Source organism: Lonchura striata, chromosome 3 (genome assembly GCF_050655825.1).
Source record: "Lonchura striata isolate lonStrDom1 chromosome 3, ASM5065582v1, whole genome shotgun sequence".
NCBI classification, from domain to species: Eukaryota; Metazoa; Chordata; class Aves; order Passeriformes; family Estrildidae; genus Lonchura; species Lonchura striata.
Window position 1 is genome coordinate 1,279,104 of NC_140705.1, and position 26,820 is coordinate 1,305,923.

Sequence of the window (26,820 nt, forward strand, 5' to 3'; positions counted from 1 at the left end):
CTGGCCTTTCCCTGGCCTGGGAATCCACAGAGCAGCTCTGTCCTTCTGAGGTGGCTCTGGATCCAGCACTGCCATCGCTTTGTCCCAATGGGATGAGTGTCACTAGGGAAACTTCCCTGTCCCTGCCTGGGATAACAGACTGCCACCCTCCAGAATTCCCCAAAATGGAGATTTCCCCCACCTCCTCATTCCCCACAGCTGTATTAAAATTGTGAGGAGCACAACTCATTTATTGTGATGCAAATGTGTGGAAAACCAGGAGCCAAAATCCCTGTGGAGACCTGGTCAGTGGCACCTCACCCGAGCAGAGACACCTTCAGCCAGGGCTGGGATGTGCTCTGAACATCCTCGTGGGCATTGCCTGGTCCACCAGGACCTCCAAGGGACTCATCGCAGAACCATGGAATCATTTGGAAAAGCCCACCAGGATCATCGAGTCCACCCTGTGACCAGTCCCCACCTTGTCCCCAGCCCAGAGCACTGAGTGCCACGTCCAGAGCCCGACCCCCCCTGGCTGTCCCCTCCTGGCAGGAGCTGTGAGAGCCACAAGGTCCCCCTGAGCCTCCTTTGCTCCAGGCTGAGCCCCTTCCCAGCTCCTCAGGAACTCTCCAGCCCCTTCCCAGCTCCTCAGGAACTCTCCAGCCCCTTCCCAGCTCCTCAGGAACTCTCCATTCCCTTCCCAGCTCCCTCAGGAACTCTCCAGCCCCTTCCCAGCTCCTCAGGAACTCTCCATTCCCTTCCCAGCTCCTCAGGAACTCTCCATTCCCTTCCCAGCTCCCCCAGGAACTCTCCATTCCCTTCCCAGCTCCCTCAGGAACTCTCCATTCCCTTCCCAGCTCCTCAGGAACTCTCCAGCCCCTTCCCCGCTCCTCAGGAACTCTCCATTCCCTTCCCAGCTCCCTCAGGAACTCTCCAGCCCCTTCCCAGCTCCTCAGGAACTCTCCAGCCCCTTCCCAGCTCCCTCAGGAACTCTCCAGCCTCTTCCCAGCTCCTCAGGAACTCTCCATTCCCTTCCCAGCTCCTCAGGAACTCTCCATTCCCTTCCCAGCTCCTCAGGAACTCTCCAGCCCCTTCCCAGCTCCCTCAGGAACTCTCCAGCCCCTTCCCAGCTCCCTCAGGAACTCTCCATTCCCTTCCCAGCTCCTCAGGAACTCTCCAGCCCCTTCCCAGCTCCCTCAGGAACTCTCCAGCCCCTTCCCAGCTCCCTCAGGAACTCTCCATTCCCTTCCCAGCTCCTCAGGAACTCTCCAGCCCCTTCCCAGCTCCCTCAGGAACTCTCCAGCCCCTTCCCAGCTCCTCAGGAACTCTCCAGCCCCTTCCCAGCTCCTCAGGAACTCTCCATTCCCTTCCCAGCTCCTCAGGAACTCTCCAGCCCCTTCCCAGCTCCCTCAGGAACTCTCCATTCCCTTCCCAGCTCCCTCAGGAACTCTCCAGCCCCTTCCCAGCTCCCTCAGGAACTCTCCATTCCCTTCCCAGCTCCCTCACTCTCCAGCCCCTTCCCAGCTCCTCAGGAATTCTCCAGCCCCTTCCCAGCTCCCCCAGCCCCTCCTGGGGCTCCGTTCCCTTCCCTGGACACGCTCCAGCCCCTCCAGGTCTCTCCTGGCAGGAGGGGCCCAGAGCTGCCCCAGCACTGGAGGTGCCCCAGCAGTGCCAGCTCAGGCGATGGGCACTGCCCTGGGATCTTCCCACATTATTTTGGATACAAAATCCTCCTTTAGATATCCATGGATACATGAGAGGCATCCCATCCTCGTTGGCTGAGGTTGATGGGATGGAGAACACCTGAGCTATGGGATTGCTCTGGGAACAGATAATCCAGCTCTGTGCCCATCTCTAATGTTCCCTGAGCTGCATCTCAGCCCAGGTGCTGCTCACTCACTCTCCTGCCCAGGTTTGACAGGAAGGAATGATCCAATTCCCTGGTTTTTTTTAGGGATGCTTCAACCTGGTTCCCAGTCGGGCCACCACGGACAGATCCTTGTCTCCCAGTTCCCTCCTGCCCTTCCAACACCCTTGTAGATGCTCTCTTGCCCCAGGCAATGCTCCACACGGACATTGGTTACCTCCACTCTGTATCTGCTCAGCACCGGCCGAATTCCCAGCGGCACCGGCAGGATGGGACCTCGGTCCATGTCCGTGGGGCCGTCGATGGGGGGCAGGTCTGATTTACCCCCAGGGCCGATCTGGAAGAGGTGGATCACAGATTGGATCTGCTCCTCTGAGCTGCTGGGAAGCAGTTTTTGGTCCTTCTCACAGAATTGTGGATTCGTGGATTGGTTTGGGTCGGAAGGGGCTTCAAAGATCAGCTCATTCCAACCCCTGCCATGGGCAGGGACAAATTCCAGAAGGAGCTGGGCTGTATCTCAGCTGGAACTGGTCCCAGCTGTTGGAGCTGGGGTGTCTCAGAGGGCTGAGAGCCCCGGGCAGGTGCTTTGGGAAAAGGAAAACACAGGAGCAGAAGGTGCTGGGAATTGCTGTCCTTCCACACAGAACAGTCCCCAGAGCAATCCCAACTTCTCAGCCCATCCCAGGGCTGTTCCATCCTGGAATTGCATCTGCTGGGCTGTGCGTGAGGAAATGGAGATGTGGTCCCAGAGCTCAGCCCAGGAGCAGGTTTAAGGTCTCGTTTCCAGCCCAGGGGTCAGGAAAGATCAAATATCCCATGTGAGCCATCCCCCCAGTCCAAGGAAAATTGGGAGAAAAAGGGTTTGGATGAGCACCTGTCCTGGCAGAGAAAGGAGATGGGAAAAGCATTTCAGTGGATGGAACACGAGCTGCGAAAGTGGAAGAATTTAACTCTGGTATTGCCCCAGGCTAGGAATCATGGAATGGTTTGGGCCGGGAGAGGCTTCAAAGACCATTGAATTCCAACCCCTTGCCATGGGCAGGGACACCTTCCACCTTTCCAGGCTGCTCCAAGCCCCATCCCACCTGGTCTTGGACACTTCCAGGTGTCTTTGGTGAACAACAAGTGGTCGATCCATCCAAGGGAAACTACAAGGGCTCAGCAGACTAACGACTGGGTGAAGGGGCAGTTATTCCCGGTTATTCCCAGCTACCCAATTCTCCACAAATTAATCCCCTCTCGCTTCCAACCCTGCATCCATTCTTCCCATCCCTTTGTCCAGCCGGCACCTGGAGCAGCTCGAAGGCGGCCAGCAGGTCCCCGGCTGTGGCATTGCCGCGGTAGATCTGATAATATTCCAGCTGGGGTGGGAAGCGCGGCGGGCAGTACTGCTCGTCCGACATCTTCACCACCGGCTTGGCGAATGTCCGGCCCATGAAGTCGGCTTTTCCCTATGAAAAAAGCACTTGGGATTGGAAATCCAACACAGGAATTCCAGGATTAGCCCCATGGTTCTCCCCAGGAGAACTTGGGGTTGGAGATCTGACGTGAGAATTCCAAATTTAACTCCATGGTTCTTCCCAGGAGCACTTGGCTTTGGGGATCCAACAAGGGAATTCCAGGACTTAACCCAGTGATTTTCCCCAGGAGAATTTGGGGTTGGGCATCCAACATGAGAATTCCAAATTTAGCTCCATGGTTCTCTCCAGGAGCACTTAGGTTTGGGGATCCAACACAGGAATTCCAAGATTAGCCCCATGGTTCTCCCCAGGAGAACTTGGGGTTGGGCATCCAACATGAGAACTCCAAATTTAGCCCCATTGTTCTCCCCAGGAGCACTTGGCTTTGGGGATCCAACACGGGAATTCCAAATTTAGCCCCATGGTTCTCCCCATCGTGGTCGGAACAGGAATGGGATCGGCGCTCTGGCCTTGGGGATGACAAAGCTCAAGGGAAAGTTTCAGTCATGACTCCATGAAGGAGCTTTGGGACAGCTGAAGGCTGGGACAGCAAGGAGGCCAGGGATGAGCAGTTTTCCCAAATGGAAAAGCTCATCGGCTACAGCCTCTTTCTCCCCTCTCCAAAAATAAGATGCACCGAGTCATGTCTGAGATTTATGAGCAGCAGAGGCTCCGTGGGAGATGTGGAGGGACCATCTTCCAAGGATCGGGGCAAAAAGCTCCCCAAATCCTCTGCCTCCAAATGCGGAGAGATGCCGGCATCCAAACCACGAACAATTCCGTGGGATTTTCTCACCACGGTGTCCTGGTCGTAGATCTCGATGACGATGATGGGGGGGTCATCGCGCATCTCGTGAGCTTCCCCATACAGCTCCACGTTGTCGAACACCAGGAGCTGGTCCCAGGTCGGGCAAAGGGTCTCGTTGAGAACCTGGGGAGATGGGAAAGATTCCTGCTGCTCCAGGAATGGACCAGGGTCCTGGGAAAGGGTGGCAGGTGGGGCTGCTGCGCGGTTTTTGGATCAGGGAGGTATTTGGAATCTCCCAAGGATTCTTATTTGGAATCTCCCAAGGATTCTTCTGAGGGAAAGAATCCAATAGCAGATGAGCAGAGCTGGATTATTCCCAGTGTCCAGGCTTCCTAAAGCTTGGCAACCCTCGGACTGCGAAGGGAAGACTGAAAAACCATTTTAACCTGGCCCAGTTCTGCCTAAACCAGCAGGGAATCGCAAGGAATCGCGGAGAAACGCGGGGAATCGCAGCCACCGGGATGTGGGACACAAATTGGGAACGGGGAAAAAATCTGGGAACAGTCAATTCCCAGTTCCAGAGCTGCTGTCCCACCAGAGGAGCCCAGGAGCAGCCCAATCCTCCTGGATAGGATCTGGGCCACGGGGACCTGTGGAGCCAGGCGCCCCAGGAGCGCTTACCTCGGTGCACTGGCTCTGGGAGATGAAGAAGACCCGTGCGAAGGGATCCGAGAGCCCGCTGCTGTCGGCTGCGAACAAGCTCCTGGCTTGGTACATGTGGGCTCGCAGCTGGAACACCTGCTTCTCTGGAAGAGACAGGCAGGCGTAGGAATGTGCCCCTTGCCGACACAAGTTACCCTTTGTCTCTCCAAAAAGGACAAAAGACCAGAAGTTTCCTCAGTTTGGTCAAAAGACACCTCCATAGGACCTTGGTGGCTTCGCCTCCAACTCAAAGATAGCTAATTAGACAAGAGCCAAAACGTCACACCTAAGCAATTCACTAAAAAATAAGAGAACAAAAGGACTAAATCACTTTTGTGAAGTGTTTTAGCAGGAGCAAGGACCTCTTGCCCTGGCTGGGTTTTTCTCGGTAAAGAGCTTTTCTTTTTTCGCCTTTTATTAAAACTTTTTGTGTTTCTAACACTGTCGCAAGAGCCATCCTGCCATTTTATGCCACCTGAGGTAGCTGAGCTATCAAGGGTATAATGCTTATCTCTAAGAGATTTTAAAACCTATCTCAAATAGATAAAACAGGGAATGGGATGGGATGGGATGGCTTGGGATAGTTTCTGAGAGCCAGTCCTGGGGTGATTTTATGATGCTCGTATCTCTGAGAGCTTTTAAAACCTAGCTCAAATAGATAAAACAGGGAGTGGGATGGGATGGCTTGGGATAGTTTCTGAGAGCCAGTCCTGGGGTGATTTTATGATGCTCGTATCTCTGAGAGATTTTAAAACCTATCTCAAATAGATAAAACAGGGAGTGGGATGGGATGGCTTGGGATAGTTTCTGAGAGCCAGTCCTGGGGTGATTTTATGATGCTCGTATCCCCATTCATCTGTTTAGCCCAGAAATAATTTTAACACCTTTAAGGCTGGTTCTGAGAGTGAAGTAGGGGAGAAGAAGTGTGCAGTTTGTTTTCAGAAACTGTGCTCATTCCTCCACATCCCGCCTCCCGGACTGTTCACAGGCCCCACGCTGGGCAACTCCCTGAGGACTCCCCTGACAGAGGAAAACCCTCCTGAAGCCGTTCTTTGTCAGGAAAAGCAGATTCACAGGACTTTTTTGGTCTTCAGGTTCTTGTTTTATTTGGTATCTTATCAAAACTTCAGCACACCGTCTGCGCCCAGACCTTGCGTGTGTGAAAACAGCACAAAAATGGCCAAAAACCTCGTGCTGCAAGGTCTTTTCAGTCTAATCAAAAACTAAACTACCCAATTAAGAAGTAACACCTAGATTATTTCCCTTTCTAACCCAATAACTGACCTCTAAAGACCCTCAATGAAAATTTTTCAGCCCAATCACAAGATACCACCTAAACCCAAGAAGAAAGAGGAAGAAGAAGAGAGAAGAAGGGAACTCGAGACAACACCATCTGTAACATACTAAAAATCCTAAACCCTACATTTCTCACCCATGTGACATACTAAACTACCCTCTACAATCTATTTCACACTTTTGCGGTCCCTAGTTTACTTTGGAACCTTTGGAAGTTTTCTCCATGAATGAGGGTCCAAGTCAGAGTTTTCCTGGGAGTCAGAGCACCCCAGGGCAGACAGGGAGATATTCCCCCTGTCCTGGTTTCCCACACTGGATGGACAGACAGCAGGACAGAGCTGTCCTTGGCTTTCAGTTAGTTTTTAACTCGCTGAGGCAAAAAAGTTCCCTGGAATGCATTTTTTTCCTTTTCTTTGAACCTGCTCAAACCTGCTCTGCACTGAACACCCAGAACAGCGGCAGCAGCTCACACTTGTGGCCCAGTGGGCCAGGCCTGAGGATCCCCTGAAGCATTAATTTTTTTGTGTGCTGGTGAATGTTTTGCCTTTGCTTTATTTTGTTAAATAAAGGTTTTTTCCACTTTTCCCCAAGGAAATATTTTCCCTGAACTGGCCGCGGGAGGGGCCGCTTGGATCTGCTTTCTAGAGAAAACCCCTTTGGAGGATCTCACCCAAATTTGCCCTAAACCAGGACAGAGCCCACCCAGGAACCTCTTTTGGCTCGTGGCTGAAGGATCTCGACTCAAAGCGCGAATCCCGAGCGGATATGGAATTTCCTTGGCATCCTGCTTGTTGCGCGTACAGTGACAACTGTGAGCAGGATTGGGGTGAGGGGACACAATTCCCACCCCTGTCTCTCCTGGGACAACCGGAACGATGTCCCCCTTAGCTCCTGGGAGCCCTTGGAGCAGGGAGTGTCCAGCCAGGCTCCCTCCCGCCCTCTCCACGCCCCATCCCACTGGAGCTCCTTACTGGTGTACAGGAGGCTGATGGGTGGGAAGGAGGGCAGGTTTTGGCCTCGGGGGATCTTCTTCTCCTCGAACCCACAGGGGAGGCCGCTCAGGAAGTCCTTGCGCTGCTTATTGAGGCCCAGCCACAGGTAGATCTCCATCTTGGCCTGGACTGTCCAGCCAGCAGGGCCGAAGCCCCTCTTCCCGGGGAGCTGAGCAGAGGGAATGGAAGAATTCACATGGATATCGGGAATGTGGACAGACAGACCCCCTCGGAACACCCAACCTCTCTGGGGCATTGTGCTGCTGTTCCTTAAGCCCAGGGATCCTTTGGGATCACAACACTGCTCTGGCTCATGCGTTGTCCTCTTCCCACTGTGGTTGCCTTTCCCTAAGTGTCTTAGGTTGGAAATGCAAGATGTGATTTGGGGGTGTGTGTTCTATTTCCATCTGTCAGAGCTGGGGAATTTATCTGCTGCTCATTGTCTTTATGTCGTCCACAACCCATCCTCCCTCCAGGAGATATCTTCTGTTCACGGGTCATTGATTATTAATTATCTTCTGTTCATGGGTCATTGGTTATTAATTGTCTTCTATTCATGGGCCACTGAATGTCCCTGCATGGCTGAGAAAATTCCATCATCCATGGGGAGATGCTCTGCCCAGGGAGAGCAGCCAAGCATTCCTACCTGGATACAATCTGGGATTTTGGGATACCATAACAGCCTTTGCCCACTGCATTCCCAGAGGAGCAGCTTCCTTCCCCCTGCATTCCCAGAGGAGCAGCTTTCTCCCCCCTGCATTCCCAGAGGAGCAGCTTCCTTCCCCCTGCATTCCCAGAGGAGCAGCTTCCTTCCCCCTGCATTCTCAGAGGAGCAGCTTTCTTCCCCCTGCATTCCCAGAGGAGCAGCTTCCTTCCCCCTGCACTCCCAGAGGAACAGCTTTCTTCCCCCTGCATTCCCAGAGGAGCAGCTTTATCCCCCTGCATTCCCAGAGGAGCAGCTTCCTTCCCCCTGCATTCCCAGAGGAGCAGCTTCCTTCCCCCTGCATTCCCAGAGGAGCAGCTTCCTTCCCCCTGCATTCCCAGAGGAGCAGCTTCCTTCCCCCTGCATTCCCAGAGGAGCCCAGGCCCATCTCCCCCAGCCCTGGAGCTCCAAGGAAAACTCCCCCCTTGTGCAGATCCTGCTCCAGCAGAAGCACAGCTGGCACTGCAGGAGGGCTGAGCCCCCCTGGGATGGGGCTGAGCCACTCCCTGACCCACAGGGGACAGGGCTGCTTGGACCCTGCCAGGGTTGGTTTTGTCTGTTTGTACTATTGCATTTGCATTTTTAATTTTCCTAATAAAGAACTGTTATTCCTGTTCCCATATCTTTGCCCGAGAGCTGTTTAATTTCAAAATTATAATAATTCGGAGGGAGGGGGTCTCCATTTTCCATTTCAGGGGAGGTTCCTGCCTTCCTCAGCAGACATCTGTCTTTTCAAACCATGGCACTAAGCCAGAAATTCTCTGGATTTCCAGCTGGATCAAACATCTCCCTCTTCCCAGACATTTCCCACTTACCAGACTTCAGGTCAGTGCTTCACCCTCCCTAGGAGCAGATTTCCAGCCCTATCTGCAGAGTATGGATCACATCTCTCCGACATTCCAATCCCATAAAGAATGGATGCAAACCTCCCATCCTCATCTCCCAAATTCCCTCCACTTCCCTCCCCGTGGCTGCAGCTCCCCTAGGACAGAGGGACCCTCACCTTGAGGAAAACCGTCTTCACTTTGGCGCAGTCCTTGCCCATCTCCTCGTCCACGATGGAGTAGAGGATGTCCTTGGAAGGGATGCGGGCGTAGGCGACGCGCTTGTTGTTGCTCATCATCCAGATGAAAACGTCGGGAATCGTGTGCTGGGGCTGGGAATGCCACAGGAGAGCCCGCTCAGTGCCCCAGCTCCGACCCCTGAGGCACTGCTGGGGCTGGAGACCTGCTGCAGGCAAATCCAACAGATTCCACGGAAGGTGGGTGTGCCTGTGGCCACACTGCGGACACTGGAATCTCTCGGGGGTCTGGAGGTCGAGAGGACCCCGAGATTGTAAAAAGTCTTTTTCTCCCAGCCCGCGTGGCCAAAGAAGAAGTCGGAATGCGCAGGGTCGGCTTCTCAAGGTCGTTTATTTTCTCTTATCTCTAACATGTTTCCCCAAGGAGCCGCGCTCTGTCCAGCACGTCAGGCTGACACAGACTCCCACCCACCACCTTGGGGTGGTGTCACCATTTTATACCAAAAATTACCCGTACTATGTTTACAATAACGTGCCAATATCTACCATTTATGTTGGATATTCTCCTACCTTAAACCAACAGAAAAGTGTCACCATCACACCAAGACACGGAGGGCAAGAAGAAGGAGAAGAAGGGCAGGACATGCCCAAACCCCTCCATCTTGTCCCCTGTAACCCCTTATTTTAAAACCCTAAATTTCCACTTTTTCACACTGTGTTAACTCCCACACCACTCAAACCCTTGTGGCTTGTAATTCCTCACACAAAATTGACAGTTTTCCATAGGCTAAAATGGAAGCTACAGGTATTTTTGACTTCGTGCCAAGCTCCCCGAGCCCCCTGCCAGGGTCTGAGACAGCCAGAGGGGTGCCCTGGGTTCCCAAAGGAAACATTTGGAGATTCCCACTTCAAAAAAGCTGCTCGGAGCAAAGCCCATGAGGAAGAAAACCAGGATTTATTGTTGCAGTGAGGTGAAAAAATTATAAAAGAAAAGCCTCATAAAATCAGGCCTGCTCTGTTAGATCCGTGGCTGGCCTTGTCACGCTAGCACTTCCAAGTTCCCATGTGAAAACAATCCTGGTGTGAAGAGTTCGTTAACATAACGATCAACTCCTGGGTGAAAAACAACTGGCACCTGCATAAACACTAAATCTATCCCAGGAGAATCAGCGAAGAAAATATGTAAATTATTTAAGAATTGTTAGTAAACAAGTAAAACAAGTAAAATGCCTTTTACTAGCCAATAAACTAATTGGCAGGAAAGCGAGTAGCCAATTGGAGTCACAGACGAGATCTGTAAAACTGTGTAAAAATTAGTTTTGTTAATAAAAAATTGTTTTTTTCTTGTGTGAAGATAATGGAGTGTGATTTATTCTGATAATTCTGATAAATTCTGTGATTTATTCTGATAATTTATTAATATAATTTATGTTGGTTATAAATTTAGAAAGATATAAATTTGGGCATTTCTCTCCTCCCTCAGCAGCCCTGGGGAGGGGAGAGCAGCGGCCGTTCCTCATCCCTTCCTAGGGAAGAGGTTCCCAGAATGGACAGGCCCATCACTCCTCAGATCTGGGTTGGGTCAGGGCCAAGGAGGGCCTGGCTGTAACCAAGGATGGGGCTGGGACAAGAACCCGCTCTGAGCCAGTCCTAAATGGGAAAAATGTCATGGAAAGGGTCTGGAGACCAAAGGGGCTCCAGGATTGCTGCAGAGGGACTGGGGACAAGGATGGAGGGACAGGAGCCAGGGAATGGCTCCCAGTGCCAGAGGGCAGGGCTGGGTGGGAGATTGGGAATTGGGAATTGTTCCCTGGCAGGACCCAGGGAATGGCTCCCAGTGCCAGAGGGCAGGGCTGGATGGGAGATTGGGAATTGGGAATTGTTCCCTGGCTGGGATGGAATTCCCAGAGCAGCTGTGGCTGCCCCTGGATTCCTGGCAGTGCCCAAGGACAGGTTGGACATTGGGGTTTGGAGCAGCCTGGGACAGTGGGAAGTGCTGGGGTTGGAACTGGATGGGATTTCAAATCCCTTCCCACCCAAACCAGTCTGGAATTTGGTGTGTCACCTTCCAATTCCTGATTTTCCTAGGGATTCACAGGGTCCCTCCAGGCTGGGATTGGCTGAAATATCTCCAGCTCTGCTGCAGGAGGACCCAGCTCTGTCCCTGCCTGGGAAACCCTAAATTTCCTTTATATCGGCTGATTTCCACCCAGGAATGGACAGGGATCATGGGGCAGCTCATGGACTTGGAATGGCTCCTTGCAGAGGGACCTCTCCTGGCCTTGGAGGTCTCTATCCATCCATCCATCCATCCATGGATCCATCCATCCATCCACACATGGATCCATCCATCATGCATCCATGTCATCCTCCTTGTCATCCATCCATCATCCATCCATCCATCATCCATCCATCCATCATCCATCCATCATCCATCATCCATCCATCCATCATCCATCCATCATCCATCCATCATCCATCCATCCATCATCCATCCATCCATGGATTCATGGATCCATGGATCCATCTATCCATCCATCCATCATCCATCCATCCATCCATCCATCTATCCATCCATCATCCATCCATCATCCACCCATCCATCCATCCATCCATCCATCCATGGATTCATGGATCCATGGATCCATCTATCCATCCATCCATCATCCATCCATCATCCATCCATCATCCACCCATCCATCATCCATCCATCCATCCATCCATCTATCCATCCATCCATCCATCATCCATCCATCCATCCATTCATCCATCATCCATCCATCCATCCATCCATCCATCATCCATCCATCAGCCACCCATCAACCACCCATCCATCTATCCATCCATCCATCCATCCATCATCCATCCATCCATCCATCATCCATCCATCATCCATCCATCCATCCATCCATCCATCCATCCATCCATCCATCATCCATCCATCCATGGATTCATGGATCCATGGATCCATCTATCCATCCATCCATCTATCCATCCATCATCCATCCATCATCCACCCATCCATCATCCATCCATCCATCCATCATCCATCATCCATCCTCCATCCATCCATCATCCATCCATCCATCATCCATCCATCCATCCGTCATCCATCCATCCATCCATCCATCATCCATCCATCCCTGGATCCATCCCAGGTTTCTGTCTCCACGAGCTGCCCCAGCCAGAGCCACCTCTGCCTGTGAGGGACTCACCTCATCCGCCAGGAACCGAAGCTTCTGCAGGAAGTTCTGCACCAGCTTCAGCTTGTCCTTCATGGTGTTCCTCTTCACCTGGGAGCGCAGGGCCGTGGCCTGCTGGGCCATGTTCTCCTGCGGGGACAGCCGGGTCATCAGGACACAGCTCGGACCGAGGAAAGGCGCCTCAATCCCACCACATCAGCACGGACACCTTTTGTTCACCTTGGCAACGAAGAGAGGGCAGAGACAGCCCGGGAGGAGGTGACACCACAAAGGTGTCACCTGAGCTTGCAGAATTTTGGGGTGGCTTAAGGAAGGTGCCTGTCCTGCTGTCACCCAGCACCTGGCCCTTGGAGCTCCCCAGGAGAACATCTGGAATTTCACAATTCCTGCCTCTCGAGGATGCAGCTGGCCATGGAAGTTGGTGACTTTGGCTGTGTGAGAAGCCATGAGCTCCTCGTCCATCTCTCCTGCACAGTCCTGGCACGGAGCAGGGCCACCATCCCCAAAACTCTGTCCCTGGGGCAGCTCTGCCCCATAGGATCCCCAAAATCACCCCAAACCTCTGACCTTGGAGCATCTCTGCTCTGAAGTTCCCAAAATCACCCCAAACCTCTGTCCCTGGAGCAACTCTGCTCTGAAAGTCCCAAAATCACCCCAAACCTCTGTCCCTGGGGCAGCTCTGCTCTGAAAGTCCCAAAATCACCCCAAACATCTGTCCCTGGAGCAACTCTGCTCTGAAAATCCCAAAATCACCCCAAACCTCTGTCCCTGGAGCAACTCTGCTCTGAAAATCCCAAAATCACCTCAAACCTCAGTTCCTGGAGCAGCTCTGCTCTGAAAGTCCCAAAATCACCCCAAACATCTGTCCTTGGAGCAGCTCTGCTCTGAAAGTCCCAAAATCACCCCAAACCTCAGTTCCTGGAGCAGCTCGGCTCTGAAGTTCCCAAAATTCCCTTTCCAGCTCCTCTGCGCTCCCAAATTTCTTTCTAGATTCTGATGGAGAGGTCCAGCAGAGGTCCAGGTGACACCTGGGACTTGCCTGAGACCCGAGTGACCTTTGGGGCCAGAATTAAACCCCAAATCCTTGACCCGCAGGGACTGGAGACCAACATATCCATGGATGAAATTCCATCCCCTGCTCAGGAATCCTCCGCTCTACCCAAAGCTTCCCTGAACAACCTTTGCCAGGGCCTGTCCACCCTGCCAGGGAACAATTCCTAATTCCCAATCTCCCAGACAGCCCTGCCCTCTGGCACTGGGAGCCATTCCCTGGCTCCTGCCAGGGAACAATTCCCAATTCCCAATCTCCCAGCCAGCCCTGCCCTCTGGCACTGGGAGCCATTCCCTGGCTCCTGCCAGGGAACAATTCCCAATTCCCAATCTCCCAGCCAGCCCTGCCCTCTGGCACTGGGAGCCATTCCCTGGCTCCTGTCCCTCCATCCTTGCCCCCAGTCCCTCTGGGCTCTCCTGGAGCCCCTCCAGGGACCAGATCCCACTCACCAGCTCCCTCATGCAGGATTTGAGCCTCTCCCGGTCCAGCCTCGTGCGGGACGAGTGGTGCTGGTCCTTGTCAGCCAAGGTCAGGAAGCGCCTGAGGGAAAAGGAGATTCCCATGGGAACCTTTCCCAGGGTTCTCTTCCCACCCTGCCAGCCCGGCCACATCCCTGGAAAATGCTCAAATTCCTGCCAAAACCCAACAAAACTCTGGGCAAGAGGCTGGTTCGCACCAGGACTTGGAACCAGGAAGGGACATCAGTGTCATCAGGGCCACCAGGTGCCACACAGAATTCCCAGAATTCACAGAATGACCAGGTTGGAAGAGACTTCCACGACCATCAAGTCCAACCCGGCCCCAACACCTCAACCCAACCCTGGCACCCAGTGCCACATCCAGGCTTTGTTAAACACACCCAGGGATGGGGACTCCAACACCTCCTTGGTCTCTGGGGATTCCCAAAATTCCCAGAATTCACAGAATTCCCAGGTTAGAAGAGACCTCCAAGCCCATCGAGTCCAACCCAGCCCCAAAAACCCAACCCTGGCACCCAGTGCCACATCCAGACTTTGTTAAACACACCCAGGGATGGTGACTCCACCACCTCCCCAGTCCCTGGGAATTCCCCAAATTCCCAGAATTCACAGAATGACCAGGATAGAAGAGACCTCCAAGACCATTGAGTCCAACTGAGCCCCAACACCTCAACCAAACCGTGGCATTGAGAGCCACATCCAGGCTTTGTTAAACACACCCAGGGATGGGGACTCCCCCACCTCCCCAATCACTGGGAATTCCCAAAATTCCCAGAATCACCAGGCTGGAAGAGACCTCCAAGACCATCGAGTCCAACCTGGCCCAAACAACTCCACCCTGGCACCCAGTGCCACACCCAGGCTTTGTTAAACACACCCAGGGATGGGGACTCCACCACCTCCCTGGGCTGCCATCCCAGAACTTTATCACCTTCCTGGGAAGAACTTTTCCCTGATATCCAGCCTGAATTCCCCTTGGAATTCCACAGCTTGAGGCTGTGACCTCTGGCTCTGTCAGTTCCTGGAGAAGGAGCCCAACCCCACCTGAGCACAGCCACCTTCAGGCCACCAGCCTGTGGAGGTCTCAGCACCGAGGTTCCCACCCCTGCTTTGGGGTGTTTGGGGCTCAAGACGGAAGTGCCACGCTCCGAGCTAAAAGATTCGGCACGGTGCCGGTGTCAGGGAACGTTGTCCCATCGCCCCGAGGGCGGGCACGGGGCGGTGGCATTCCCGCTGGGAGCAGGGACCTGCGCGGTGCCACCCTTGCCACGCGGCACTCACAGGCAGCCGCTGCTCAGCTCCTCCAGGACCCCTCGGAGCCGCCGCTCCGGGTGCGGCTTCTCCGTCTTGATCATCTCCTGCACGTCGTTGAGGCCCTCCTCCTGCGGCACCGGGGGGGACAGCGTGAGGGGTGGGGCTGGGAACCGGGTGGGGTCACCTGGGATCACCTGGGGTCACCTGGGATCACCTGGGAATCACCTGGGGTCATCTGGGAATCACCTGGGATCACCTGGGCTGGCTGGGAGTCACCTGGGATCATCTGGGATCACCTGGGATCACCTGGGGAGCACCTGGGATCACCTGGGAACACCTGGGATCACCTGGGATCACCTGGGATCATCTGGGATCACCTGGGCTGGCTGGGAATCACCTGGGATCACCTGAGATCACCTGGGAATCACCTGGGATCATCTAGGCTGGCTGGGAATCACCTGGGATCATCTGGGATCACCTGGGCTAGCTGGGAATCACCTGGGATCATCTGGGATCACCTGGGATCACCTGGGATCACCTGGGCTGGCTGGGAACAACCTGGGATCACCTAGGATCACCTGGGATCATCTGGGATCACCTGGGCTGGCTGGGAATCACCTGGGATCACCTGAGAATCACCTGGGCTGAGCATAACCTGGTATCACTTGGGATCACCTGGGATCATATGAAAATCACCTCTGTTCACCTGGACTGGGCTGGGAATCACCTGGGATCACCTGGGATGAGTTGGGAATCACCTGGGAATCACCTGGGATCAACTGGAAGTCATCTGGGCTGGGCATCACCTGGGATCACCTGGGCTGGGCTGGGAATCACCTGGGATCACCTGGGCTGGCTGGAAATCACCTGGGATCACCTGGGATCACCTGGGATCACCTGGGCTGGCTGGGAATCACCTGGGATCACCTGGGATCACCTGGGAATCACCTGGGATCAACTGGAGATAATCTGGACTGGGCATCACCTGGGATCACCTGGGATCACCTGGGAATCACCCTGGAGATCATCTGGCCTGGGCTGGGAATCACCTGGGAATCACCTGGAGATCACCTGGTCTGGTCTGGGAATCACCTGGGAATCACCTGGGATCACCTGGGAATCACCTGGGAATCACCTGGGAATCACCTGGGATCATCTGGGCTGGGAATCACCTGGGATCACCTGGAGATCATCTGGACTGTACTGGGAATCACCTGGGATCACCTGGGATCACCTGGGCTGGGAATCACCTGGGATCATCTGGGCTGGGCTGGGAATCACCTGGGATCACCTGGAGACCATCTGGGCTTGGCATCACCTGGGAATCACCTGGGCTGGACATAACCCGGGATCACCTGGGCTGGGCACGACTGGGATCACTTGGGATTACCTGGGATGAGTTGGGAATCACCTGGGATCATCTGGGGATCACCTGGGATCACCTGGGCTGTCCCTCCACCCCTCCCTGTCCATCCCTGCCCACCCCAGGCGCTCCCTGACCAGCTTGTCCGCGATCTTGTCCATGATGTTGGCGTTGTAGAGCCGGCGCCGCTGGTCCTGCCACCAGCTCCGGATGTAGATGCAGGGCTTCTTCTCCAGGTAGGGCAGGTGGAAGTAATTCCTGCGAGAGGAGCAGGAGACAGACGCTCCGTGAGGGTGACAACCCCAGACGCTCCGTGAGGGTGACAACCCCAGCCTGGAGCAGCTCCAATCCCACCACTCTCCTGGGAGGCAACGCCGTGGGGGTGAGGGGGACACGGCAGATCAGGAGAGGGAGGGAGGTGGCCTCAAAACCACCCCAAAATCTCTGTCCATGGAATAACTCTGCTCTGACGTTCCCAAAATCACCCCAAAATCCCTGTCCATGGAATAACTCTGCTCTGACGTTCCCAAAATCACCTCAAAATCCCTGTCCATGGAATTGCTCTGCTCCCCCAAAGTCATCCCAAAATCTCTGTCCCTGGGGCAGCTCTGCTCTGAAGTTCCCAAAATCATCCCAAAATCTCTGTCCCTGGGGAAGCTCTGCCTTGTTGGGTCCCTAAAATCACCCCAAACCTCTGTTCCTGGGGTAGTTCTGCTCTGTGAGGTTCCCAAAATCACCCCAAACCTGTCCCTGGGGCAGCTCTGTCTTGAGGGGTCCCCAAAATCACCCCAAACCTGTCCCTGGGGTAGTTCTGCTCTGAAGTTCCCAAAATCACCCAAAAATCACTGTCCATGGAGTAACTCTGCTCTGTGTGGTTCCCAAAATCACCCCAAAATCTCTGTCTATGGAATAACTGCTCTGACGTTCCCAAAATCACCCCAAACCTGTCCCTGGGGCAGCTCTGCTCTGAAGTTCCCAAAATCACCCCAAAATCTCTGTCCCTGGGGCAGCTCTGCTCTGTGTGGTCCCCAAAATCACCCCAAAATCTCTGTCTATGGAATAACTCTGCTCTGAAGTTCCCAAAATCACCCCAAAATCTGTCCCTGGGGCAGCTCTGCTCTGTGTGGTCCCCAAAATCACCCCAAAATCTCTGTCTATGGAATAACTCTGCTCTGAAGTTCCCAAAATCACCCCAAACCTGTCCCTGGGTCAGCTCTGGTTTGTTAATTAGCCGTGGTGATGGTGTTTGATCGAAGGACCAATTAAGTCCAGCTGTATCGTACCCGTTTCTTAATAAAGATTAATCAGCCTTCTGTAATCATGGAGTCTGTGCTAATTGCTACCCAACGATCCTGGGCAGTGGGATGTGTCGGGGTTGGAACCGGGTGAACTTTGAGAACCCTTCCCACCCAAACCAGAATTCCAGGGAGACTTTTCTGTGATGGATATTTATGGAAAAAAGGAAAGAATTCCAGAGGGGTGTAGCTGTGCTGGATATGGATGGAAACAAAGGAAGGAATTCCAGGGAGATTCATCTGTGCTGAATATTGATGGAAACAAGAGAAAGAATTCCAGAGGGATTTATCTGTGCTGGATATTGATGGAAAGAAGGGAAGGAATTCCAGGGAGACTTTTCTGTGCTGGATATTGATGGAAAGAAGGGAAGGAATTCCAGAGAGATTTATCTGTGCTGGATATGGATGGAAACAAGGGAAGGAATTCCAGGGAGGCTTTTCTGTGCTGGATATTCATGGAAATAAGAGAAAGAATTCCAGGGTGACTTTTCAGTGCTGGATATTAATGGAAAAAAGGAAAGGAATTCCAGGGAGATTCATCTGTGCTGAATATTGATGGAAACAAGAGAAAGAATTCCAGGGAGATTTATCTATGCTGGATATTGATGGAAATAAGAGAAAGAATTCCTGGGAGACTTTTCTGTGCTGGATATTGATGGAAACAAAGGAGGGAAATCCAGGGGGATTTATCTGTGCTGAATATTGATGGAAACAAGAGAAAGAATTACAGAGGGATTTATCTTTGCTGGATATTGATGGAAACAAGGGAGGTAAATCCAGGGAGACTTTTCTGTGCTGGATATTGATGGAAACAAGGGAAGGAATTCCAGAAGGATTTTTTGGCGCTGGATATTGATGGAAACAAGAAAGGGAATTCCAGGGGGATGTAACTGTGCTGGATATTGATGGAAACAAAAAAGGAAATTCCAGAGAGACTTTACTGTGCTGGATATTCATGGAAACAAAAAAGGGAATTCCAGGGGGATTTATCTGTGCTGGATATTGATGGAAAAAAGGAAAGGAATTCCAGGGGGATTTATCTGTGCTGGATATTGATGGAAACAATGAAGGGAATACCCGAGGGGATGTAACTGTGCTGGATATTGGTGGAAACAAGGAAGGAATTCCAGGGAAACTTTTCAGTGCTGGATATTCATGGAAACAAAAAAGGGAATTCCAGGGGGATTTATCTGTGCTGGATATTCATGGAAACAAGAGAAAGAATTCCAGGGAGGCTTTTCTGTGCTGGATATTGATGGAAATAAGGGAAAGAATTCCAGAGAGACTTTTCTGTGCTGGATATTGATGGAAAGAAGGAAGGAATTCCAGAGGGGTGTAACTGTGCTGGATATTGATGGAAACAAAGGAAGGAATTCCAGGGAGACTTTTCAGTGCTGGATATTAATGGAAACAAGGAAAGGAATTCCAGAGGGATTTATCTATGCTGGATATTGATGGAAAGAAGGGAAGGAATTCCAGGGAGACCTTTTCTTTTTATCCCCATTTCCTGCCCTGCCCGATGCATTTCCAGATTTTTCCAGCAGCTTTTCCATCTGGGATCTCAACACTGCCGAGGCCACAATTAACCATGTCCCTAAACCAGGACGGTCCCCAAGAGCCACACAAGGTGGACACACTGACCACACAAATCCAGGTGGACACACTGACCTGTCCGTGCCCAGATGGACACACTGACCACTGCCCAGGTGGACACACTGACCAGTGCCCAGGTGGATACAATGACCTGTCCATGCCCAGATGGACACACTGACCAGTGCCCAGATGGACACACTGACCTGTCCGTGCCCAGATGGACACACTGACCAGTGCCCAGGTGGACACACTGACTACTCCATGCTCAGGTAGACACACTGACCACTGCCCAGGTGGACACAGTGACCTGTCCGTGCCCAGGTGGACACACTGACCAGTGCCGAAATGGACACACTGACCACTCCATGCCCAGGTGGACTCTCTGACCAGTACCAAAGTGAACACACTGACCACACAAATCCAGGTGGACACACTGACCTGTCCGTACTCAGGTAGACACAGTGACCTGTCTGTGACCAGGTGGACACACTGACCAGTACCAAGGTGGACACACTGACCACTGCCCAGGTGGACACACTGACCAGTGCCCAGGTGGATACACTGACCAGTCCATGCCCAGATGGACACACTGACCAGTGCCCAGGTGGACACGCTGACCTGTCCATGCCCAGATGGACACACTGAGCAGTACCCAGGTGGACACACTGACCAGTGCCCAGGTGGACACACTGACCTGTCCATGCCCAGATGGACACACTGACCAGTGCCCAGGTGGACACAGTGACCTGTCCATGCCCAGATGGACACACTGACCAGTGCCCAGATGGACACACTGACCACTGCCCAGGTGGACACACTGACCACTGCCCAGGTGGATACACTGACCTGTCCATGCCCAGATGGACACACTGACCTGTCCGTGCCCAGATGGACACACTGACCACTGCCCAGGTGGACACACTGACCAGTGCCCAGGTGGATACACTGACCTGTCCATGCCCAGATGGACACACTGACCAGTGCCCAGATGGACACACTGACCTGTCCATGCCCAGATGGACACACTGACCAGTGCCCAGGTGGACACACTGACCTGTCCATGCCCAGATGGACACACTGACCTGTCCGTGCCCAGATGGACACACTGACCACTGCCCAGGTGGACACACTGACCACTGCCCAGGTGGATACACTGACCTGTCCATGCCCAGATGGACACACTGACCAGTGCCCAGATGGACACACTGACCTGTCCGTGCCCAGATGGACACACTGACCTGTCCGTGCCCAGATGGACACACTGACCAGTGCCCAGGTGGACACACTGACCACTCCATGCCCAGGTAGACACACTGACCACTGCCCAGGTGGACACAGTGACCTGTCCGTGCCCAGGTGGACACACTGACCAGTGCCGAAGTGGACACACTGACCACTCCATGCCCAGGTGGACTCTCTGACCAGTACCAAAGTGAACACACTGACCACACAAATCCAGGTGGACACACTGACCTGTCCGTACTCAGGTAGACACAGTGACCTGTCTGTGACCAGGTGGACACACTGACCAGTGCCCAGGTGGACACACTGACCACTGCCCAGGTGGACACACTGACCAGTGCCCAGGTGGACACACTGAACACACAAATCCAGGTGGACACACTGACCAGTGCCCAGGTGGACACAGTGACCTGTCCATGCCCAGGTGGACACACTGACCAGTACCAAGGTGGACACACTGACCACTGCCCAGGTGGACACACTGACCAGTGCCCAGGTGGACACACTGACCTGTCCATGCCCAGATGGACACACTGACCAGTGCCCAGGTGGACACAGTGACCTGTCCATGCCCAGGTGGTCACACTGACCACACAAATCCAGGTGGACACACTGACCTGTCCGTGCCCAGGTGGACACACTGACCTGTCCGTGACCAGAGGCTTCATGGGCTGGGATGAAGAAACGGAAACCAGCTCTCCATCCTCGCCACCTTCCTCCTCACTGGAATTCTGGAGCAGCTCCGACTCCTCCTCGTCCCCATCCCCTCCCTCTTTCTTCCTCCGCAGGAGAGGTTTGCTGGAGCCATCCACCTGGTTGCCATAGTTACCTCGAGGAGGAAAAACCAAGATGGAATAAATTATAACTCCCAGCTCTGGGACTGAATTCGGGTTGGCAGAAGTTTTCTCTGCTGGAATCTCAGAGAATGTTGGAGTTCTGGGACTTCTGTTTCCAGGCTACAAAAATAACGTTTCCTGAGTGTTATTTGCCCTGAGCTTGGAGCAGGAAAACACATCCAGGAGCTGGAAATTAGGGAGAGGTGTCTATGCCCTGCTCCTGTCCCCTCTCAATCCCCTGGGAATCCCCTGGCATGTCTGGGGCATGAAACCGGAATGGAAGAGAGGGATCAGCTCCACTGGCCACAGCCCAGCAGGCACAGAATTAAATCCCACATTCCTCACGCCCACGGAGGAGCCATTCCCTGCTCCCCAAACCCGCTCTAGCAGGGGTTGGAATGGAAAACCAGGAATAAACCCCACTTAAACCCCACTCCCAGCTTTGGATTCTGATTTTCACCACCATCGCGCTCCCCAAAAATAAACAACCAACCTATGGTGACCTCAAAGTTAATGGGTTTGTCCCCAATCTTCCTGTCGATCATGGTGGCCTCCAGGAAGGCTCCGAAGAGGAAGAATTCCTCCATCTTCCCACTGCAGTTCTGCAGGAGAAAAGAGATCCCGGGGCTGAGGGTTGGGGCCAGAGGGAGAGACAGGTCCGTCCCTCGGGATAACATTTCCAAAGGGACCAGGAGGGTCTTGTCTCCCATCGCTTGGCTTGTTGTAGAGAGTGTTTTATTAAAGATTTTAATTAAATATCTTTTAATTAAAGATAACCCTGGAGCTGCGTTTGGATCCATCAGCCCTCACCCAGGAGAGGCTCTCAGGGACATTCAGGAATAAAGGCCTGAGTTCAGTGAATTTAATCAAACCACACAAATCCAGGTGTCCAGATGCTCCCGTGGAATTGGAATGGTTCTGAGTTCAGGGAATTTAATCAAACCACACAAATCCAGGTGCCTGGATGCTCCAATGGAATTGGAATGGTTCTGAGTTCAGGGAACTGATCAAACCACACAAATCCAGGTGCCTGGATGCTCCTGTGGAATTGGAATGGTTCTGAGTTCAGGGAATTTAATCAAACCACACAAATCCAGGTGTCCGGATGCTCCCCTGGAATTGGAATGGTTCTGAGTTCAGGGAATTGATCAAACCACACAAATCCAGGTGCCTGGATGCTCCCGTGGATTTGGAATGGTTCTGAGTTCAGGGAATTTAATCAAACCACACAAATCCAGGTGCCTGGATGCTCCCGTGGAATTGGAATGGTTCTGAGTTCGCTGAATTTAATCAAACCACACAAATCCAGGTGCCTGGATGCTGCCATGGAATTGGAATTGTTCTGAGTTCACTGAATTTAATCAAACCACACAAATCCAGGTGCCTGGATGCACCTGTGGAATTGGAATTGTTCTGTTTCCAGGTGTGGTTTCATTCCCCCTGGCTGGGAAATAAATGAGATCCTTGGCCTCTGATTGAAACCCATCAGGGTGAGAGTGGGATAATGGGAATTAGGGGATGAGTCACTCTCCGTGTGTATTTCCCACATGGAGAAACATCCCTAAGTGCAGGAGATTATAGAAATCATGGAATGGTTTGGGTGGGAAGGGACCTTAAAGATCATCGGGTTGCATGGGCAGGGTGACCTTCCTCTATCCCAGGGTGCTCCAAGCCCTGTCCAACCTGGCCATGGACATTCCCAGGGATGGATCAGCCACAGCTCTTCTGGGACAGCTGTGCCAGTGACAAATAATGTCACTCTGGCATTCCCAGAGCTCCCAAGGGAAGTGAGCACTGGAATGATCCTAAAACCCGAAATCCTGCAAGACTTCAGTTGCTCTGTGGGATCCAGAACAGCTGGGACAACACTTGAAATTACAGAATTCACAGAATTCACAGAATCACCAGGTTGGAAGAGACCTCAAAGAGCATCAAGTCCAACCCAGCCCCAACACCTCAACTAAACCCTGGCATCGAGATACACATCCAGGCTTTGTTAAACACACCCAGGGATGGGGACTCCCCCACCTCCCCAGTCCCTGGGAATTCCCAAAATTCCCAGAATTCACATAATTACCAGGTTGGAAGAGACTTCCAAGACCATCGAGTCCAACCCAGCCCCAACAACTCAACTAAACCCTGGCATCGAGATACACATCCAGGCTTTGTTAAACACACCCAGGGATGGGGACTCCACCACCTTCCCAGTCCCTGGGAATTCCCAAAATTCCCAGAATTCACAGAATTACCAGGATAGAAGAGACCTCCACGACCACCGAGTCCAACCCTGCCCCAACACCTCAACCCATCCCTGGCACCCAGTGCCACACCCAGGCTTTGTTAAACACACCCAGGGATGGGGACTCCCCCACCTCCTTTGCTGCCATCCCAGAACTTTATCACCTTCCTGGGAAGAACTTTTCCCTGATATCCAGCCTGAGTTCCCCTTGGAATTCCACAGCTTGAGGCTGTGACCTCTGGTTCTGTCAGTTCCTGGAGAAGGAGCCCAACCCCACCTGAGCACAGCCACTGTCAGGAGCTGTGGGGAGTGCTGAGGTCACCCCTGATTCTCCTTTTCTCCAGGCTGAGCACCCCCAGCTCCCTCAGGGGTTCCTCACAGGGTTTGTGTCCCCAGCCCCTCTCCAGCCTCGTTGTCCCCTCTGGACAAATCCCAACGTCCTTCCCAACCTGAGGAGCCAGAGCTGGACACAACCCTCGGGGTGTGACCTCACCAGTGCCAGGGACAGAAAGACCTCCCTGCTCCTGCTGGCCACACCATTCCTGACACATGAAAACCCTCAATTTATGAGACCAAAAGCAACAATCCAATCTTCCCGAGACCCCAGACTGCCCGCCCTGGATGCTGTGGGCTCACCGGGACATCTGAGGGGCCACAAGGGACTTACGTCAGCCACCGCCGTGGCCTGCTCCACCTGCACCTCAGTGGAGCTGTTGATCTCGGGGTTGGTGGTGTCCAGGATCTCCACGGCCAGGCCCAGCAGGAGCCGGGCGCGGAAGGAGACGCCCTCGCCCAGGCCCTCGTTGAGCTCCTGGTGCTCGTCCATCAGGGTGTAGTTCCGCGTGGAGCCGTACATGTTCACCCAGGCGGGCCCGAAGGTGGGCAGGAAACCTGAGGGGGTGGAACGGGCGGGTGGGAAGGGGATGGAGAGGGAAAAGGGAATGTCATGGTGCCCGTGGTCGGCGTCGCTTTCCTGGTCTCTGTGCGGTGACACAGGCTGGGATGTGTTCTTGCGTTGCCGCCGTCCATGGAGACAGTTTTCAGGGAACCCCAGGATAATTTGGGTTGGGAAAGAGCTCCCAGATCATCGAGTCCATCCTGCGCCTGCTCCCCACCTTGTCCCCAGCCCAGAGCCACATCCAGGAATTCCTTGGACACCTCCAGGGATGGGCATTCCAACCCTCCCTGGGCAGTGCCAAGGCCTGAGCTCCCTTTCCAGGCAGAAATTCCTGCTGCTGCCCAACCTGGCACAAGCAGGCACAATCCACCTGGAAGGATTTAAGTCTTTTACCTCAATCTCCTGACTAATGCGTTTGCGGATTTTTCTGACAGTTTCCCATCAGATCCCAGCACTGCCAAGGCCACCACTACCCCATGTCCCCAAGTGCCACATCCTAATGGCTTTTAAATCCCTCCAGGGATGGAAAATCCACCCGAGCCAGGGATGAACAACGATTTCCAGGATGGAATTTTCCCGATATCCACCCTGAGCCTGCCCTGGCCCAGCCTGAGCCCATTTCCCCTTGTCCTGTCCCTGTTCCCTGGGAGCAGATCCCAACCCCCCCCGGCTGTCTCCTCCTTTTAGGAAGTTGTGCAGAGCCACAAGGTCCCCCCGGAGCCTCCAGGATTTTTTTTGAGGAAATTTGCAGTGAAGGCAGTGATGGGAACTGGGCAAGTCTTCAGCAATTCCCCATTTTGAGGGTCGAGGAAGGAGAACCCCGTGTTCTCCAGCCCCACGTCTAGTTTCCCATCTTTCCCCTCAAATGCTCATCCATCCAGGGAATTTTTGGAACAGCAAATTGTTCTGGGGTGTCTTTGCTTTCACGTGTTGGCTGAAAGTCTGTGACAAATCTTGGTTTTCAGGGCATTGGTCCAGGAACCTCTCACATTCCAGGACATCAAGGTCTCTCTGGATGGACACCAAGGAATTCCAGGGGTGGGAAGGAGCCTGGAAAACTTTGGGAACTCTGCCAAAGGAATTCCCCCACCCCAACTTTACCTTTGTCCCCTTCATTGGAGATCTTCCTCAGATCGATGAAGTGGGTCCCGATGGCCACGTCGTTGACCTTGTCCGAGTCCCGGATCTGGATTTTGATCCGTTTGCACAGCGGGGGAAACATCTCCGTGAAGATGATCTGCTCGTTCCAGAGGGGCTCGTAGCTGCTCTTCTGTATGGATGTCTTTCCCTGGGAATTGAGAACAGACGGATATCAGACCAGGGTTGAGTAAGAGCCTGAGACCAGCGATACAGGACACCGCGCCCACCTCGACCTGCCAGGTGACACCGCGCCCACCTCGACCTGCCAGGTGACACCGCGCCCACCTCGACCTGCAAGGTGACACCACGCCCACCTCGACCTGCCAGGTGACACCGCGCCCATCTTGACATGCCAGGTGACACCGCGCCCACCTCGACCTGCCAGGTGACACCGCGCCCACCTCGACCTGCCAGGTGACACCGCGCCCATCTTGACATGCCAGGTGACACCGCGCCCACCTCGACCTGCCAGGTGACACCGCGCCCATCTTGACATGCAAGGATGGCCGAGCCCATCCATGCCCACCTGCTGATGTCCCCTCCTGTGGTCACCCTGGGACCTCCCCGCTCACCTTCTGCCCCGCGAAGGCCACCTGCACGTAGGGGTCCACCAGGTCCTTGTTCTCCCCGATGAGGGCCTTCTTGACGTTGGCCATGATGCTGGTGTTCATGCGCGGCAGCCCCTCGGCGCGGTAGATCTTGATGTAGAACCGGGCCCACTGCCGCTCCGGGGGGACCCCGTCCGGGAGCAGCAGGTTCCTGGAATGTCAGTGGGTGGAGCTGGGACCAGCTGGTGGGGTGGGGTGGTCAGGAACACCAAAGGTTGGGTGGGATGACCTCAAAGATCTTTCCCAACCTTTGTGGTTCCATAGAAGACCAAAGAGAAGCTGCTCCATTTTCCGAGCACTGACTCCACTTCCATGGAAATGGAATCAATGGGATTTTGGAAGAGTTGCTTTTTCCTTATCAAGGGGAGCTCAGAGGATTATTCTGGGGATGAAATTAACTCCATCCATTGGTTATTTTGGGTATGTGTCTTTCCTCAATGTCAGTGGGTGGAGCTGGGACCAGCTGCTGGGGTGGGGTGGTCAGGAACACCAAAGGTTGGGTGGGATGACCTCAAAGATCTTTCCCAACCTTTGTGGTTCCATAAAAAACCAGAGAGAAGCTGATCCATTTTCCGAGCACTGACTCCTTCCTCTCCCACCCCATTCCATGGAAATGGAATCAATGGGATTTTGGAAGAGCTGCTTTTTCCTTATCAAGGAGAGCTCGGAGGATTATTCTGGGGATGATTAACTCCATCCATTGGTTATTTTGGGTATGTGTCTTTCCTCAATGTCAGTGGGTGGAGCTGGGAACAGCTGCTGGGGTGGGGTGGTCAGGAACACCAAAGGTTGGGTGGGGTGACCTCAAAGGTCTTTCCCAACCTTTGTGGTTCCATAGAAGACCAAAGAGA

The 26,820-nt window shown here is 53.5% G+C and overlaps 1 protein-coding gene across 6 annotated transcripts in view; it reads right to left on the minus strand.

The window, feature by feature from the left end:
- OTOF (otoferlin) overlaps positions 1-26,820 on the minus strand; it is a 122,172-nt gene that overhangs the window by 31,695 nt on the left and 63,657 nt on the right. For all 6 annotated transcript variants that reach the window (XM_085574226.1, XM_085574227.1, XM_085574230.1 and 3 more), the window contains 15 exons: positions 25,934-26,120; positions 25,323-25,509; positions 23,991-24,214; positions 21,578-21,686; positions 20,894-21,077; positions 16,256-16,376; positions 14,783-14,883; positions 13,472-13,562; positions 11,984-12,100; positions 8,751-8,903; positions 7,024-7,213; positions 4,736-4,860; positions 4,103-4,237; positions 3,136-3,297; positions 2,064-2,183 (listed from right to left, as the gene is read on the minus strand). In XM_085574226.1, the coding sequence (XP_085430352.1) occupies positions 2,064-2,183; positions 3,136-3,297; positions 4,103-4,237; positions 4,736-4,860; positions 7,024-7,213; positions 8,751-8,903; positions 11,984-12,100; positions 13,472-13,562; positions 14,783-14,883; positions 16,256-16,376; positions 20,894-21,077; positions 21,578-21,686; positions 23,991-24,214; positions 25,323-25,509; positions 25,934-26,120 (2,206 nt within the window). The remainder of the gene's footprint in view (positions 1-2,063; positions 2,184-3,135; positions 3,298-4,102; positions 4,238-4,735; positions 4,861-7,023; positions 7,214-8,750; positions 8,904-11,983; positions 12,101-13,471; positions 13,563-14,782; positions 14,884-16,255; positions 16,377-20,893; positions 21,078-21,577; positions 21,687-23,990; positions 24,215-25,322; positions 25,510-25,933; positions 26,121-26,820) is intronic.